At 48.9% G+C, this 18,671-nt stretch overlaps 1 protein-coding gene and 1 pseudogene across 1 annotated transcript in view; one reads left to right on the top strand and one right to left on the bottom strand.

Moving 5' to 3' along the window:
- The window catches only part of Trpv3 (transient receptor potential cation channel subfamily V member 3), a 34,203-nt gene extending 21,778 nt beyond the window's left edge, over positions 1–12,425 (bottom strand). Inside the window, exons 1-6 of the mRNA XM_037200919.1 lie at positions 11,839–12,425; positions 11,439–11,569; positions 9,261–9,381; positions 1,370–1,474; positions 1,182–1,267; positions 322–492 (exon numbers count right to left, since the gene is read on the bottom strand). Of these exons, the coding sequence (XP_037056814.1) occupies positions 322–492; positions 1,182–1,267; positions 1,370–1,474; positions 9,261–9,379 (481 nt within the window). The 5' untranslated portion in view covers positions 9,380–9,381; positions 11,439–11,569; positions 11,839–12,425. The remainder of the gene's footprint in view (positions 1–321; positions 493–1,181; positions 1,268–1,369; positions 1,475–9,260; positions 9,382–11,438; positions 11,570–11,838) is intronic.
- Positions 12,426–14,954: 2,529 nt separating this feature from the next.
- LOC114706364 lies at positions 14,955–16,917 on the top strand (annotated as a pseudogene).
- Positions 16,918–18,671: the final 1,754 nt, after the last annotated feature.

Here is an 18,671-nt window from a genome sequence, read left to right as displayed (position 1 = left end):
TCCTCCAAATCCTTCAATTCCTGCCAATGCCTGAGGAACTCTCCAGAACTCTTCCCCCCTCTCCCAGGCCTGCTTCAGGGTCCTGACAATGTTTGAATAGCAACTCTCTGCAGATTTACTCCACCCTACAACCAGACCATGCCCTCTGCCTGCCTAAACCCATCCATACTCCCCACGGCTCTCTCAGTCAAGCTCAAGGCTGCTATGCCAATATCCAAGATGCCTCACCCTCCAGCCCCACAAGAGATGGAGCAGGGGCCAAGCCAAACCAACCAGGGTGCCCGGGACCTGCACCACCCTGTACCGGGGCTGGGCACTGACCAGACACGTCCAGGCCGCGGCGCCGCTTGCAGAGCTCTTGCAGCTCCTGCAGCAGTCCGCACAGCTCCTCCACGCAGCCCTCAGACACGGCCGCGAAGATGCGCTTCTTCAGCCGCTTCTTCTTCTGCCTCTGTTCTTCTTTGGCCAGGTTTGCGCTAAGACCAGAAGGCACTGGTGAATTCACCCCACATGAGATAACTTTGACTCCTACCCTCTTCTCCTCCACCACCAGAGCTGCTGGCCTCCGGGCCACCGCTCCAACTCCTGTGCCTTTCGCGTCTTGGGGGATGCCCATGTTTGTGCTCCGCGTCGCCTGATCAGGTTCCCATTCCAATCTCTATGCAATCACATTGATCAAAATACGCCTGCATGCGCACGGGGATGATCAAGAAGGACGTATGCCTATCGGAGCCATTACTTTGGAATACGAAACTAAGGGAAGGGAATACTCCGGTTCATCTCCCTATCTGAACATTTCCGTCTATCCCTCTCTGCCTCCACAGTCCGTTGGCATAGACCATCGCTGGAATGTAGATGTACTTCCTTCAGTTTGTATGTGTCCTTGCAAAAATGCATTCTGTGTGAATGGATTCTAAGTTTATATAATTGTAAAACTTGTGCTAAAGCCCTTATTCTCCTGTGCATTGTTTGGATGTTTATGATGAACAAATAGCATTTTATATTTACTGATATTTCACCCTTCTCCACAGAATGTCACATGCTGCAACCACGGTCCAGACTTCCAGCTGTTTGTCCCAACTCCCCAGGGATGATGGTTTCTGTCTCTTTCCTGTGCAGCCCCTCCCTGTGACACCTCCCCTTGCTGAGAACAGGGAGATAAGGGGGAGGGCCACACAGACCTTGGGCTGTTGGATTGGATGGGGTCTCTGTCACATCATCCTGAGGAGACTGAGGGGAGTCCATGTCATCACAATTGCCTGAGTGGCTGGAGAGGGAGGGAGGAGAGCAGGACAAATTTAGAAATGTGCAATGCTACCATGCCATAGCCAGGCCCAGCCACGTGTCCAGGCCAGCAGCCAGTACTCACCACTGCCGGATGTTGGAGTCCATTGGCTTGGAGAAGATGGGAGGAGAGGTCTTGGTGACTGTGGGGTTGGGGTCAAACCCTTCTATCTCCAGGAAGAAGTGTGCACTGAGGGGACATCCAGTCAAGACCATTAGAGCTAGGGCAGGGCCTATGTGTCCTGCAGCCTTGCCACAGATGACCCACCCATACTAAGGCCTCAGCCTGTGTGCTGTGTGTTCTAGCCTAGCCCTCAGGGATGGAGTAGACTCTGGGTTCTAAGCTGAGTCTGAACAACTCTTGTCTCTAGAAGTACCATATGGATGAACCCAAGAGGCTCACTGAGGATGGCACAGCACCTGAGGATCTGCAGCTGTACCCAGGTATAAGGTCTTTCAAATATGGGAACATGGCAGGAGCTGGGTTTCCCATTGCCATCCAGTTTCTCCTAAAACCTAGGCCCGAAGGCAAAGCCTTTTAGAAGGGGTCCTAGACTCAAATCCAGGCAGACCTTGCAGCAACTTAAGGGGGAGGGCCAGAGTCACCCTGGCTGCTCTCGTTACCCATTAGTCCCTTTGCCAGAACAGAAAATGGGCTGAGAAAGCCAGTCTAGGGCAGGGAGAACTCAAGGGGCCGGCAGCCTAGGTATCCCCCACCAAGAAGAAAACCCCAGACCGGACAAGGTCATATATGCCCTTAATCTCATCACTCAGGATGCTGAGTCAAGAAGATCATAGGTTCAAGGCTAGCCTGTGCTACATAGCAGGACTATCTCTAAATAAAATAAAATATATCATGTGAGAATGGCTATCATCAAGATGGCAGGCAACACCAAAGGGTGGCAGGAATGGGGGTGGGTGAGAAAAGAGCCCTTCCACGCTGCTGTAAGGAATGTAAAATAGTGAAGCCACTCTGAGAATCAGTATGGCGACACCTCAAAAACAGAACTTCATGTGACCCAGCTATACGATCTATATAGGCCTACAGCAAAAAGAACCCTACAAGGACACCTGCATGTTCCTGTTTAAGGCATCACTATTCACAACAGTCAAGTCACAGCATCAGCCAAGCTGCCCACCCACAGATGAACAAATGAACTATGGTATTTTATAAGATGGTATTCTATTCAGCCACGAAGAATGAGATTCTGTACCATTTTCAGGAAAATGTATGGAACTGGAGGTCAGCCTGCTAAGTGAAATAAGCCAGACTTAGGAACACAAAATACCATCTTTTCTTTCCTAGGTGGAAGATAGAAAGGGACCCAAAACTACAGGTGAAAACGCTGGGGCCGAGAAGGATAATGATAAAAGGAGAAGGATAAGAAAGAATAAGAAGGGTGGCTCAGTGGTTAAGAGCACCGGCTGCTCTTCCAGAAGGCCCAGGTTCAATTCCCAGCATGCACACGGCAGCTCACAACCATCTGTAACTCCAGGCCTATGAGATCTCGTACCTTCCTTCTTCTGGCTTCTGTGGGCATTTCACACACATAGCGTACAGACATACATGTAGGCAAAACACCCATACACATAATAATATATATTCACATACAAATAAATGGATGCTCAAAACTATTTTTTAGAAAAAGAAAAGGTAACAAGAGAGGAGAATATGGTCAAAGCACATTGTGTGCATTGAATGAATGTAGTAGAGTTTTTGCTTGCCACAGTCAGGACAATCTTTGTCACCGCCAGTCCCACAGCGCTCAGACAAAGTAACACAGAGACTTATATGCTTACAACTGTATGCGTGCAGCTTTTGCTAATTTCTTATAGCTTAATTAATCATTTCATAATCTATACCTGCACGTGCTGTGCTTACCATGTCTTCACATGCTGCTGTCATGCGTGCTGCAGTGTCTCTCCCTCAGCCTTCCACTTCCCAGAATTCTCCTCTCTCCTTGTCCACCTACTTCCTGCCTGGCACTGGCCAATCAGTGTTTATTATTGACATCAGAGCAATTTGACATACAGACCATCCCACAGCAAATGAATGTCATAATGAAGCCCTAACTTTGTGCAATTGATATATACTAGCAAAAAAAAAGTGAATTTTAAAAAGGAAAAAGAAAGGAGGGGAAGCCCAGAAAACACTACCAGGCAGTAAAGGAGAAAGACGAAGTCACGGCCAGCTTTCTCCTCAGGCTTCAAGGGAATGGAAGACACACATTACCAGACACTCTACCCAAGACACACCAGCACAGTCAGCCACACCCACAAATGCAGATACACGTGACCTTGGACACCACAGTCACACACTGGGAGATGAGTCTTCTGGTAACATTAAGGTGAGGATCAGCTGAGGGTGAGCTCAGTTGCAGTACATCCAACCCTGCAGCTGCTGCAGCACAGGCCATCCAGAACGACCCTCCTGACAGCAGGCACACAGCATTCCTAAACACCTTTGCTGTCTGAGTCTTTCCAAGGCCCAGAATGGAGGATGTTCCAAAGTGCACTTCCTCCCATCTCAAGTTTAGAAGGAAGAGTGGCAGGGTGTGATCAGAGAGAGCTCTAGTCTACAGGCAAGGCGTCTAAGGCTAAGGATGAGTAAGCACCTCCCCCCAGGGTAGACTCGAGTTGGCCATAGGACCTGCTTCCTGCAGTCCAAGCTAATGACTGACACAGTAATAATGCTCATTGCTCTGCTCTCAGCTCGGTCTTCCCAGCCTGCTTCCAGCTGAATCCACTGCAAGGGGGTTACCTAAAAGGGGGCTACCCAATCAGGGCAGGCAGGAGAATCCTGACTGACCTGGGAAGTACCCCTCCTCACTTTAGACACAGACAAGCCTAAAGCTCATAATAAATCCATAAAAGCGGCAGAGGACACATTGGCCTTCCCCCTCCTGACTTCTGACCATCAAAGAGGAGCCTTCTGCCAGGCATGGTGGCTCACACTATGGAGCACTCAGGAGGCTGAGGCAGAAAGATTGTTCAAGGTCAGTCTGGGATACAGGGGATACCTGTTAAGAGGAACAGGGGAGAGAGAGAAAAAGGAAAAGGAAGGGAGGCTAGCCTTATCTAAAAGCAAATGCTTCTAACAACAACCAAAAAAAAAAAAATATCGAAAGAGAGAAGGCAAAGGGGAGAGAAAACCTTTGACTGGGACCCAAAGCTTGGGTTCTGGTCAAGCTCAGCATCTGCCTCCAGGTGGGTACTTTCCATCTTTGGACCAGGAATCCTCAGCTGATGGGATACTGGGTGAGATAATTCCCAGACAAGGCAACCCTAAGACCATCCATTTGTGGACTGTCCAGCTGAAGTAGACCTTAGAGGTTAGCCAGTTAGGTTACCATACCCTGAACCATCACTCCAAAGCTGCCCCCACTCCACGATGGCAGCCTGACTCAGAAGTTCCAAGTACATCTACTGGAGGTTCGGCCTCAAGACATCCTGGTTGAGAATTGCCAGATTTTCTCCATACAGAGCCCCAAACCCACACATGTGGATTTTCTCCAAGAAAGTTTGGTCTGGTCCTCCATTGAGCCTACCCTGCCCCTGAGGCTGCTTCAACAAATACATATCAAGTTCCTACAATGTGCCAGGCATTGGTCCTGTGGCTATGATGCAGGGAGAATCCCTTCTTTTCCAGATCTGCAACTCCAATGGGTTGATCAAAATTGGCTCCAAGGTAAGACCGATGCACAGCACAGATGGGTCATTTGGTCCTTTGCTCTGGACAATATGATCATTCAGCTGTAAGTTTCCCAACAGCAAGGACTATAATGACATTTTTGATTTTCCAGAATCAACTTTGATTTCCTAACAGAGGTCCTGGTACTCAGAAGGCCCCACTGAATAGATGTATGAAAGGATAGGTGAGGAGTGAGATATATTCAAGTGGAAGGAAAAATGGCTGGTCAGACAAAGAACAGATGAGTTAATAGGTGAATAGTGGGTAGACAACAGAATAATGGAAGAATGGGTGGATGGATGGATGAATGGATGGATAATAAGTAATCAAATAGGTAGATAAGGTGGAGAGGTATGTGGATATGATCAATGCTCAGACATTCAACATAATCTTAAACTGTCAATGGTGGAGGCTAAATCCTTCCTGGCTGTGCTCCCAGTTGCTGAGAGCTCTCACCCTTTCTTGCCCCTCCTCAGTCTCATACACAAAGCTGAAGTGGGGTCTTTTGTCACTCCTCCACAGAGTCCCCTCTTCTCAAAGGTTCCTCAAGATCAAGAATGACACAGAAAGCCATATCATGTTAAGTGTTCAGCACCCAAGCCTAAAGCTGAGGGCCACACAGAAGAGGGAAAGCATCATCTCACCGATGCAATGATGTCACTGGTGCTGAGCCTCTGGACAGCTTCCTCATTGGCTCACACATTCTCTTCATTGTCTTCCTGATCCTTCGTCTCCTCCACTTACTCGAGACTAATCAGTTGTCTAGTGTATGGAACTGAGGGGATAGGACAGGGATAATGGCCCCTTCCAGAGATCCCATCCTCAGAAATGTCAACCAGGGCTAACACATGTGTCCCAGTGACCACAACAGTCTCTCCAGGGGTTATAAAGAGCACGAGAACAATGAAGGCCCTTATAATCGAGGACAGGAATTAGAAGCTCTGTGCTGTGCTAACTGGAGTACAGTTGGATATTGAAATATGCCTCTGGTTCTAGAAAAGCCTTGAAGCAGAGAGAAGAATGAGAAATACCTCCTGGGCTGGAAAGGAAGTCTGTCTTGGAAAAGGAAAGCTTTGGAGCCCAGAGAACAAGATGTGGAGAGAGGAGTGATGACAGCTAGGCTGGGGAAGACCAGGCCATTAGGCAAGAGCCTAACTCACGAGGCAGGGCCTGACCTATCCCTGCCCTACTTGACACTACACAACCTCGTCCCACCCACTATCATAAGCACATGGTAAGGTCTAGACCACGTGACATCCTGGCTCCTGCCTGCTGCAGATGCTCTTGTTTATTCCTTTGGTCCAGGCCAAAGGGTGCAACCTAGGTGTGGTTGACACAGGTGCACAGGCAGCTGTACATCATTTCTCCACCATTTCTGTCACTTTTGAGAGACAACTCCAAGACCAGGAAGCAACCTAGGGCTAGAGAGGAGCTTGCCTACCCATTGACTTTGCCCAAGAAATGTCCAAGCGTCTAAACTCCCCAAGGCCAACTCACTGACCCTGTATGTCCCCTTGCCTAGGACCCAATAAGGAGGCCAATGTGGCAACTATTCAAGGAATGGCATGGTGGCTCAGGAAAGCTCTCTCCCCTCTGTAGACCTGTAGACCTTCTACCTTGAATTCTCCCATTAGTTCATAGCCTAATAGTTCGTAATGACTGGCATTGTACTCTGTCTTCACATATAATTTATTCTCTTTCTTTTTTCTCTTTAGGCCCAGTCTTATACTCATTTCTGAGGGAAAGCTCAAACCTTCACATGAGAATCCTCAGAGAGTCTGTGGGACCACCACTTCAAGAGACAAAAATCATACCTCATACCCTTGACTGGGCCAGGCAGTCTTTGGCCACTAACTCTGAGCCTGTAACTAATTTCATGAACAGACATGGGCTTCAAAAAGAGCAGTTCAGCTGGGCCTGATGTGGAAGAACCCGGGGTTTTCTTGAGAGCCTGTCCACAACCCTATTCCTATTCCCAAACCTCCCCTGGGAGTAAGAAGGAAGGGAACCAGAAAGATGGGTCATATTGGCTTAGGTCAGTTGTGTTTCTGTTACTTCCTGGATTGGTCCATAAAGATCAGGCTGCCCCCATTCACATGCCACCTGCCTCACCCCTACTTCCTCGTAGCTTTCTCTCTTGGACTCCAGGGTAGAAGCTCTGCCTAGTCCTCTAGGCACCTCTTACTTGGTACTTCGCACATGACCTTGGCTACCACTCCTGCCCTTGCTCCTTTGGTGGGCTCTTGATCAAGGTAACCCGCCATCCTTCTGACTTACCCCAGAGGAAGGATCTGTCTTACGGCTCTTCCTTCTCCCTTCCTGCCCCTGGAAGATCCCATGACTAACTCCACTCTCATCCATCTCTTCCTCCATCCCTGACTCCCAGGCTCAGACCTTACCACCTATCACCTGCTTCCTGACAGCTTCCTCAAGGTCTCTTTGTCCCCAGTCTCCCTTCTTCCACATTGTCCACATGGGTCATCCAAAGCCACATTTCCAAACTTCCTATCTCCCTATACCTCCTTCAGGAAATCACCCTGAGACTCCCCCACTCCTCCCAAGATCATCTGTATACTTTAACAGATCCTCCAACACCTGGCCCTAATAGGATTTGTTTCTCTATGGCTCTTCCACCCTCATAGCACTTCAGCTACTAAAACTCCTCCGACCCTGCTCTCAGCCTTCACTCTCCTGTCCTACTACCCAGCATACCCTTCCTGTCAACTCCACCTACCAAAGCCCACTCTTATATCACCTCCCCTATGAAGTGCTCCAGACTGTCCACAGGCTCAGAATGACCTGTCCCTCCTCAGTCCACCTCTGTCGTGACTTATTTTACTTACTTCACACACTTCTCACATTCTCCTTTGTGCCCCCCACTCCAGGCTATGAGCAAGAGGGGGTGTTCTTTATCTCAGTGTTAAGTTGTCTGTCTCCTGGTAGACAGGGAACCTCAATGACTCTGACTTTAACCAACAGACCAGCAGAAGAAAACACGTTCTCCAGTGGCCCAAGAGGAAGGCTGGAGTTGGGGCAGAGGAGGCAGGGCAAATGAGCCATCCTAGACTGTGGACCACCCTGGGTCCAGGCAAAGCATAGCTGAACTATGTGTAGTTTGCCCAACTGAGAAGTATCCAATCAACCGAAAAGATCAGCCATGGAGATCTAGACTTCTGTTCTCTGTCCCAGCATCCTCAACTTAGAAGTGAGACAGAACCACTCCAGCCTGCCCAGCTCCCAGGAGCCCCATACTATCATCAAAGTCAACACACACTGTGCACTGATCCCCCTGACTGTGCTAACCACTTTATCAACATAATGGCAATTAACTGTGTCTTATAAGTTGGTGTCCTTAGTAGTGTCTTCATATAGAGATCCAGCTTGACACAACTCTAGCCATCTCGACCACAATCTCCATTTTTCCCACCAGATGACCATGCCATGCATTGGAAGCCCTATGAGAAACATCATCATTACAATAACCGAAGCTGAATGTGGGGCTACACATCTGTAACCCCAGCACTCCGAAGGCAGGGGATCCTAAGTTCAAGACTCTCCTTAGCTATGTATCAAGTACCAGACAAGCCTGAGAAACATAGCAAGATCCTCTCTCAAGTGAAAATAGTCAGCCAAGGGTATTATGTGCTCAGCTTATTAACTGAGAATGGCCATGAGAAAAGCTGGGTATACTCTGGTTAGCTACAGCCACCTTTCTCCAGCTTAGCTCGAAACATCTACCTCCTTCCTTGCATGCCACAAGTCACCTGTTTTGCTGTCCCCCAAAGTACATTTTTTTCTGTGAGTTCCCAGTAATTTTACTTTGCACAATACTGAATCCATCTCATAGCACCTTCTTCCTCCCCAGGTTTTCCCAATACAATCCATTATACAGGCTTGATTTCACAGTAGATTGAAAGCTACTTGTATAGGTGAGAAAAACATGCCCAGCTGAGGATCCAGACTACCTAGAATGCCACCCACCTTTTACTCCTGTTCCCAAGAACTGCTTGGGCAACCCTTACCCCCCTCCCAAGAACCTTCCTGAATGTTCTTACTTCAGTTCCTCCATCCCCTCCAAGGAGACGCCATCCCTGTGCCAGTCATGAAGACCTCAGCAAAGGCACCTGAATATGCAATGTTGCCCCACCCCCAAGTTATACCCAATCTGTCATCAGGCCACCCCAGATGACAGAGTCTTGAGTCTATGGGAAACAAGGGATCGCTGGAGTGGGTACCTCCAGTGCCCCACACCGTACAAAGCTCAGGCCTAAGCCTTCAGTCTTACTTCTTCTTGGTGGGGGTGAGATCTGCCGGCCTCTTCTCAGTCAGCACAACGGAGTTCCCACTGGGCGCGGTGGTTCTTCTGCCCATGAGGGGCACCATCTCCTTGGAGTGGGCATTCATTGCTGTAGCACAAGACACACGCTGAGGTTGAGGAGGCAGGAGGTAACTTCTGGGGGCTTCAGACTCCCATGGGGTACCATCTACCTCCTGCCCATACCTCTCCAACAAGAAACTCATTCCCTACCTTTCCAAACCGTCAGCCTTTCTTGGTCACAGGCAAACTGTTCCTGTAGTTTCCATACACCCCTGCTTCCGAAGCCCGAGGAGAGCCCAGCATAGCACCCAGGGAGGAAGCACCCAGCCTCCGGCCTCCCATCACCGTCTCTAGCCCTATCACTCTCTGATAGACCTCTGAGACTTAACTTGCCTTCTCAATGCCTCCCCTCAAGACTTTGTATCCAGATATCTGTGTCAAGGTCACACTTCTTTGACCTTGACAGAACACCAATGTCACCTCCTTTTCTCCAGCCACTGCTCTAAATAACGCAGCTGGCGGAGTTCGGATTTCTCGGCACCGGCAGGTAATCTCTGCAGCAGCTCACCCACTGCTACATCTCTTGCCCATCCCCACAAGCTAAGCACAGCCAGACCATGACTGGCACCCTGTCAGACTCCCTCTTGCTTAGAAGAAGCAGAGTCCCTTACCCTGGGATACAGGAGGTCAACCCTTCAGTCCTCAAACATGCTTTACTAATGGTCAGTGTGGGCTGAGTTAGAACAAGGTGCTGCTCAGACCCTCCAAGGAGACTGGGGAATGTATCTCAGAGGGAGTTTACAGACTGGGATTTGCACTAATGCCATCTGGGCTGGGGGCACAGCCTGAACAATCACCAGGGCTCAAGACAGCTCAGTGAGAGGCAAGGAGCCGGTGGAGCTGGAGACCCTGGATGAGTTCATGGGGATCGCCGGCAGGGAAGGGCTTGGCAACAAGTTGAGCCACATTGTGAAGCCCTCAGACAACTTGAAAGCAGAGACTGATGTCAGGGAAGCAGGGAGCTAGGGAAGACTCCAGGTTACGTAGACAACATAGCCTGAAGGAGAACAGGCCATGGATGTGGGAAAGACCAGTGTCCTGGGACCAGGAAGAAGTTGTCATGGAGATCATGAGGAGGGGGAAGAGGCTGCTAGCCATGCAGAATAGGATAGATATGGAAAGGTAGTGTGGACAAGAGGTAACTCGGCAGTCAGGGGACCAACTGCAATTGAAGTCACTTTAGATAACTTACTTAGATACAGAAGTAACCCCCAGCCCCTGCCTACATCCATCACAGCCAGAACCAGATGGGTGCCCTATAAGTGTGTCTCTACCCAAAGCAATCAGTGGACATATGGGGCTGGAAAGGCTTTGCTGGGCCAAGAGCAAAAGTGGACAGAGGTGTGTCTCACCCTCCCTCATCCCCTGGTTTCCCTCCCGAGAAATAGCTGAATGGTCCCCAATAAGCCTGTGCCCCTGACACCAATTGCTCCATTCTTCTTGTGCTAGTCCCATGAGCGTGGGCTATTCTGAACAGCTGGGGCAAGTGGGGGTCAGGACAATCTGGACTCGGGATCCAGCAACTATAATTAGCTCCTGAGTCATCCTGTATGCCTTGTATCCTCACCTGCTGGACTCTCTCCCTGCCCTGGGATCCAGATCCCTCACCCGGGAAGTATCATGTCACACCTGCCAAGGCCTTGACACTGATTGAAACGGCCTGTCCTAGAAACAGAGACCAGGCAGAGGCCACAGGGAGACCTCCATAGCTGCTACGTCAATGCCTGTGAGTGCCTGGGCCCTGTCCCTCTTCAGTGCTGAGATAGCTCATCCCATCTTGAACGCCCATCACATTCCTGCTATGGAGATTCGCGACCCTAAGCTAGCTGAGGGAGACAAGCTCTAGAGTTTCTCTTTCCTTGGGATTCCCTAACATCAGGGGGAAATTCCTGAGCCTCTCAGAGCCTACATTCTCTCCCCTGCCTGTTGTCAAAAGCTGGCGTGGCTTTTTACCTCTGCTAGAACCCAGCTCTCCCGCCCATCTTCCTGAGGCCCATGGGCCAAGGGCAGACAGCCCAGAGGATCCTATGCCAATGCTCTAGTCTTTCTGGGGAATACTAGCTTCCCTAGATGACAAGGACTTACTTGGAAGGTTCCAGGTGGTGGTGGCAGCCCTTGCTTTGAGATCACCGCATGTCTGGGGCCAAAAACCCACCGTCAGGAAGGTGGCTGAGGAGGTGAGAGGCTCTCATCATAGGCGCAGAGATAGCTGACAGCTGGAATGAAGCATCAGAGGCAGAACTGGCTGGGCCACCTGCCCTCGGCGCCAGGCAGGCCACACCCACCACCCACGTGCCCTACCTGAGTCACCCCCACACCCACAAAGCAGCCTCACCCCACAGGAGAAAAGGCAGGAAGGCACTTGCTAGGGCACAAAGCTGAAGGTCTGGTCCCAACCCTCCCCTCTCTTACGTTTGATGCTCATCAGGCACCAATAGCCTCTGTTTCCCCACTTGGGAAATGGGACCCATTGCAGAGAACTTACAGGTCAAGGATGTCATGCACAGGCAAAGATGACGGAGGGAAAGAAGTTTCATAGGTGCTCTGCTTTGATCCCTGGGAAGGAAGGTTGCAATCAAAGGCTATCCTGGGGTACCCAGACCAGCTGTAAGACTCGATATCCATCTTTCAAAAATAGTTCCTGGGATCAAGTCCCTCAGAGACAGAGGAAGTCCAATGTTTCCCAATAGCTGCATATTATGCATCATGGACCTTCATGTGTGACAACCTCACCACGTCCTGCCTCTGTGATCTTGGGCGAGTCATTTCTCCCAAGCCTGGGTTTCCTTGCCTGTCAAACATACATAACCCAGCTTGGAAGGTAAAGAATAAACGAGGGAGCAAATGGAAAGGACTAGAAGAAGGACCTAGAGTGCAGACGGAAGGCATGACCTGTGACAACTGGGAGTGCTGTTGTCACACCGATCTGTTCTCCCAGCAACTGTCCGTGTCACTGCTCTCCAGGGCCAGGGCGCTACAGGAAGACTCTGTGCCCTCCCTGCTCATCCAGATGGCTTGCTTCTGGGGAAGGGGTGGAGCAGAGCCTGACTCAGGAGCCGCACACATGTCCTTCCGTCCTTCCGCAGGGAAGATGGTTAGGCAAGGCATGACAGCGTTAGATGGAAGTCCCTCCTCTGCGACAGTGCTATTGGCTGACGCAGCAGGGACTTTCCCGATTGTTCCCAAGAGCGAGATCCTGGATCTCTGATAACTAGAACTCCCCTGTCTTGCCTGGGGAGGTGGAATGAGGCAGGGTCACCTCCGAGGCCCTGAGAGAGAAAGACCTGTGGCCAGAACAGGGCAGAGTGGGCTTCAGGTGTGGCTTCCATAGGGCGCTGCTCCTGCAGCTTAATCCATGGAAACCTACAGTTAGTACTCATGATTTCTCACCACTGTACCAGAAACGCCACCATCAAAGCCCTACCTTCGATGAAATGCAGGCTCTTTCGTCCTCACTTGCCCAGGCCTGACTCAGCCTTGGCTTGTCTTTGCTTCTGATGTCTCAGGATCCTGGGCATGAGGCCATTCCGGGCTCTGTGTTGAAACCTCCCTTGATTTCACACTTTCCTCCAGCAACCAGCTGGAGACTAGCTTAAAAAGTCCTTTATCGCTCACCCTAAGGCATGCTCTGTAGCAACAGTGATTAGGGGAAGCCCCCTCTGCTGTAAGAATATGACCTCACAGAAACTCCAAGGGCTGGTCCACATTCAGTGTCATTGAATCCGGCCATCGTAAGGCCCCTTACGTAGGAGGCCCCAGCAAGATACCAGTGAAGGATTCAGAACCTGAGAGTGTTATCCCTACCCTCAAGAAAATTATGGACCACACAGAAGACCAGCTCCAACTGGGATAATTCCACCACAGATGACAAGGACCAACTAAGGTGGGAGGAAATCATCTAATGGGGAAATGGGATGGGCTCAAATCAGAGGGAGCATTTCGGCTGGAAATGGAAGAAAAGAAGCTTCATCAGCAGAGCATCAGATTCCTGAGACTATGACCTGTTTCAAGGGGTGGTGACATGCCTATGGCAATGTGTGGACTCAGCAAAGTGATCAGACATGGGGCTGAGATGCACTGAGTGACCCCAGGCTTCTAGGTCAATCCTGACCCCTTAGTCACCCAGAGCTAGGTTGGCCCCTGGCCAATCATGGACACTGTCACCGCTGTAATCTAACAGGGGACTGACCCAGGAGGACTGAACCAGAAGCACATGCTAAAGGCAATTGCTTCTGCTTACATTAACATGGCATCAAGTTTACCTTTGTGAGGTTTCTACCTTCGCTCTGGGGTCCACACAGCACAATCGCAGATCTGTGGGGCAGCTGGAAGCCCCACCTCTTTCTATATTCTTCTCCAACCCTTGCAAACCCAGCATTGCTTGCCTGGTCCTGTCTGCCATGTGGATGACCTGTAGGGCTCATTCACAAAGTCCCAGCTCTTAGCAACTGTCCTCCACTACCAGGTTCCCAGTTCCCACAACAGCCATGAGCTACACCATGCTCACTTTTCTTTTTTATCTTTAATTTTTTCTTTTTTTAATTTTATAATTTAATTTAATTTACATATCAGCCACGGATTCCCCTGTCCTCCTTCCTCCCACCCCCACCCCTGCCCTCCCCCCAATCCACCCCCCATTCCCATCTCCTCCAGGACAAGGACTCCCCTGGGGATTCAGCTCAGCCTGGTAGATTCAGTTGAGGCACGTCATGCTCACTTCTCTTCAGCAATTTGAACTCTCCTTCCATGGTGGAAAGAACATACAGTAATCCCAGAAAAAGGCCTTTCAGTTTGGGTATGTATGTGCAGAGGAGGAGACAGGGCCAGAGCCTGGGGTAGGATGTAGATAGGGAGAAAGAAAAGGAAGATTCTGGTTATCCCTGCCCCAGCCTGCCTTCCAGAAGCCTGAACTTCAGGCAATCTCTAGATCTCTGCCCCAAGATACACATGCATACCCAAGATGTATCCAACCTCCACATACCTGCCAAGATACCCAAGATACCTCATCCTGCTAGCTGAGGTCAGAGCAGAAGCCCTAGTCAGAAGTCTGTCTGCAAAAGCCATCCTCTGCCTGATGGCCTACACCCACAGAGGGCTCACAGGAGGCTCTCAGCAAACCCACCCTGCTCTGTGCTCCTTCTAAGACCCACAGAGGCCAGATAACCAATCCACAGATTCCAGCTCTCCAGGGAGGCTGAGCAGGAGTCTCTGTGGGGTGGGGGCCAGTGAAGAGGAGCAGATTCCTTCACATGTTCCAGAAAATGCCCTATTTAGTGTGGTGAGCAGAGCTCTGTCTCCCACTTCAGGCCTAAACAGAAGTCAGGCTAGGTTACATTTATAGCCATTTCAGGACTAAGAGCTGAGAGGCTGCCTCAGCAGGGATGCTGGGTGTGCTGGCATGGGGTGTCAGTGGCAGGGGAGGCTGTTGAGGGAGGGGTTAGAGAATTCAATTCATGGGAAGTCTACATGGGAAAAAATTCTGTTCAGTTTTGCTGTGAACTTAAAACTGCTCCAAGAGTAGTTTATTAATTTAGGCCTGGGCTATATAGCTCAATGGTAGAGTACTTGACTTGACTGTATGTGGCCCTAAGTTCAGTCCTCATGACCAGCAAGGTGGGGGTGGGGGGAGGGAAGAAGGGTGGAAGAAGGGAGGGATGAGGAGAAGGAAGAAAGAGAAAACTGGAAAAAATGAAGTTGCATTAACAAACAGTATTTTAATTTGAAGAGAGAAGGAAGAGTCAGACACGACCTTTAAAAACAAAAAAGGTTCACACGAGAGTTTTGTTTTTACTTTCAAATTTTCATTTATTTCAAAATCTTATCACAGCCAAAACAGTGGAACTCACCGCATATAATGAACTATATACACACATCCACATGTTAAGTTATGGGGAATAAAGTTTATTTTGGTAGGTAGTATTAATGAAAATTAAAATTGCATACATTATAACAAAACTCAACGTCCTTAATTTAGTACAAGTCTGACACATTTTCTTGCTTTCTTGGGTTCTGCCAAATTGCCTCACCTAAACTGTTTTTAAATACTTATTTAATTTTACTGTCTTTGCCTATGCTCTGATTCCAAGCAAAATTTTGCATAAGCTTCTCTAATATCTGGTCTATTTCATTATCAATGTCATCCAAATATGTATGACCAGCCCCTGATAAATCTGATCCATTTTCTTCATAATCTGAAAATAGATAGGTGATAATTGGTGATGATGATGAAGAAGATAGATAGATAGATAGATAGATAGATAGATAAAAGCCTTCTCTTTCAATTAACTCTTCATATATATCTTGGTGATCTGCAGCCACTGTTCCAGCCCCAGACTATCCCATTTCTAAGGGCCCAGAGCTAGACTCCTCTGACTCCAGGGCAAGTGGGATCCACTCCTAGAACAAACAAAGCCCCAAAGAGTTCCACCTAGTTCTCAGGATAAAAATCCCACAGCAGAACTCAGAGCCAGCATTGGCTAAGCCTCAAATGACTGTGGCTCCTGTGCCTAATGTCTAAGCTGTCTACAGACGGCTCTGAACTTTATCCATTAAGTCCCTCTTCTGAATAAACAGAATCCCATGGGGATGGTTGTGAGTCGTATCTCACATACCAGAACATGTTCAGGATTTTCTGAATTGTCTCATAGAGCAGCCTGGGAGATTTGAGGTAGAGTCTGAACAGCTTGCAGAAACCCTGACTGTATAGGTTACAACAGGAGATGCTTGGCAAGAACTGTACAACTCAGCCGGGCGGTGGTGGCGCACGCCTTTAATCCCAGCACTCGGGAGTCAGAGCCAGGTGGATCTCTGTGAGTTCCAGGCCAGCCTGGTCTACAGAGCGAGATCCAAGACAGGCACCAAAACTACACGGAAAAACCCTGTCTTGAAAACAAAAGAAAGAACTGCACGACTCCTCCACCAACAGGCCGAGTTTATCCCTGTTCTCTCTCCTATGGGAGCCTGTCTGTGTATCAGACTGGCCACTTCCTTCCACTAAGTGCTGCCTCAAAGACGTGGAGATGAATATGAACTTAAGGCTCAAGCTGCAAAGGAGATGGATCAGGCTGATCCCGCGCATCTGTGCTGTTTCTGGGAGAACATCATCTTAACCTCCATATCAAAGGAACCAGCAGACAGATACTTGTTCCTCAGGTGGGTCTGTAGGAATTGCTGAGTACTCTCTTCTCTGTCCCTATGAAGGTCCACTTAATTCGTGGTAAAATTGCTAAAGTTGGCGAGCTCAGTTTTAGAAAGCACTAAAGGAAGGAAAAGGGAAATTCTAATGCTGAAGAAATGATTCGGAAAATTGAAAATGTCCGAGATGCAAATCGTAGCTGAGATGAAAAACAGAAGTTCTTGAAGCTTATAGAACTGATCAAGCAGTTAGGGTAGCAACCACACAGCATCATCATACAGAGGAGGCGCACCTGAAAACGACCCTAACTGCGTCAAGGATGAACCAAAAGTTTATACATCTGATCCTGTCCCTTTAATAATTTGCAAAGGAACACCCACCAAATCTACCCCAGCTCTGACTAAATCCAAAAGCTGGTCCAATTTATAAAAATCTGAGGGCTGGGGATTTAGCTCAGTGGTAGAGCGCTTGCCTAGCAAGCGCATAGGCCCTAGGTTTGGTCCTCAGCTCTGAAAATAAATAAATAAATAAATAAATAAATAAATAAATAAATAAATAAATAAATAATAAATGGGTGGGTGGGTGGATGGATGGATGGATGGATGGATAGATGGATGGATAAATATAAATAAAAATGAAAATGAAAATCTGAGGCTGGGGAGATGACTGAGAAGTTAAAACACTTGCCACACAGGTGTGAGGACCCGAGTTCGGATCCTCAGAACCCATGGAAATACGGAGCTTCTGTGGCAGCTCACCTGTAATCCCAGTGCTCAGACGGCAAAGACACAGCATCCCCTGAGCAAGTCGGCAACATGACAAACTGTATTGGCTAGTTCTAGGTTCTATTCTGAGGCCTTGCCTCAATGAATAAGGTAGAGAGCAATCGAGGAAGATGACCAGTATCAACCTCAGATCTACACAGAGAGAGAGAGAGACAGACAGACACGCACGCACACACGCCAGAATACATACATGCACACAACACATGTAAACAAACGAAAACAAAATCTATAGCTATCAAACAATCAATGTTTTCTGAGACTACAAGAAAAACAAGAAGCCCAGGACCCACAGTTGGTAGTACCAAGCCCGCCCAGCTCCCTTTGAACAGGAACGGCCTGCATGCCCTAGGCCTGACTCAGCAGTAAAGATGGGTTTGAAGTCAGGCTGCCTGGGGTCAAACCCAGGTCATACACTTTGCTGGCTGTGTAACTTACTGATGGAGCCTTGATTTTCTCATTTATAAAGTAGAGCTAATAACAGCTTCCTCGTGAGCTGTTAGGAAGCTTAAAGGCTAATGCACATCAAGCCCTTTCATAAACACTCCAACCATCCTGGCGGTCTGTATTCTTCCTCCTCACTCACCTGCCCTGTGGGCTGTGCACACCTCACTTTACCCATGAGCACCTCAGGGACCAGCCCTGAGCTCCCCCATCTTACATGTGAGATGGGCATAAGCCAAAGAACATAGAAAGGGGTCATGTTACTCTGTCCGGTTTGGAGGCTTGCATATTTAAACGCTTGGTCCCCATCTAGTGGCGTTGTGTTAGGAGGTTGAAGGTCCCTCTGGACGTGGATCCCAGCTTATGGAGGCAGACACTCCCACACTTTAACTATCAGACACTGCCTGCTTGGAGCCTGGCCCTAGCAAGTCCTCGTGCCTTACACAAACATTGAGAACCTGACTCCTGGTGCGGCATGAGCCCTTACACTACACCAGTGGTCCTCAACCTTCCTGATGCTGCGACCCTTTAATGCAGTTCCTCCCCAGCCATAAGAGTATTTTATTGCTACTTCCTAACTGTGACTTTGCCACTGTTGTGAATCATAATGTAAATATCTGTGTATTCCGATGGTCTTAGGTGACCCCTGTGAAAGGGTCATTTGACCCCCAAAGGGGTCACCACCCACAGGTTAAGTGACTGAACAGTCTCAAGAAAGACCACTGAGCCTTCAAGATGGCTCACCAGGTAAAGTCTCTTGCCTCCAAGCCTGAAGACCTGAGTTCGATCCCCAGGACCCACAAAGTAGGAAGGAAAGAACTGACTCCCACAAGTTGTCCTCTGACCTCCATACATATGCTGTGGCAAATAAATAATTTAGAATAGAAAAGAAAGAAAGAAAGAGAGACATCTAATGCTATAAAACTTACTATTTAACAAGATAATGAGAAGCCTACT

The sequence above is a fragment of the Peromyscus leucopus genome, chromosome 8b, assembly GCF_004664715.2.
Source record: "Peromyscus leucopus breed LL Stock chromosome 8b, UCI_PerLeu_2.1, whole genome shotgun sequence".
NCBI classification, from domain to species: domain Eukaryota; kingdom Metazoa; phylum Chordata; class Mammalia; order Rodentia; family Cricetidae; genus Peromyscus; species Peromyscus leucopus.
This window is presented reverse-complemented; position numbering and strand designations above follow the sequence as displayed.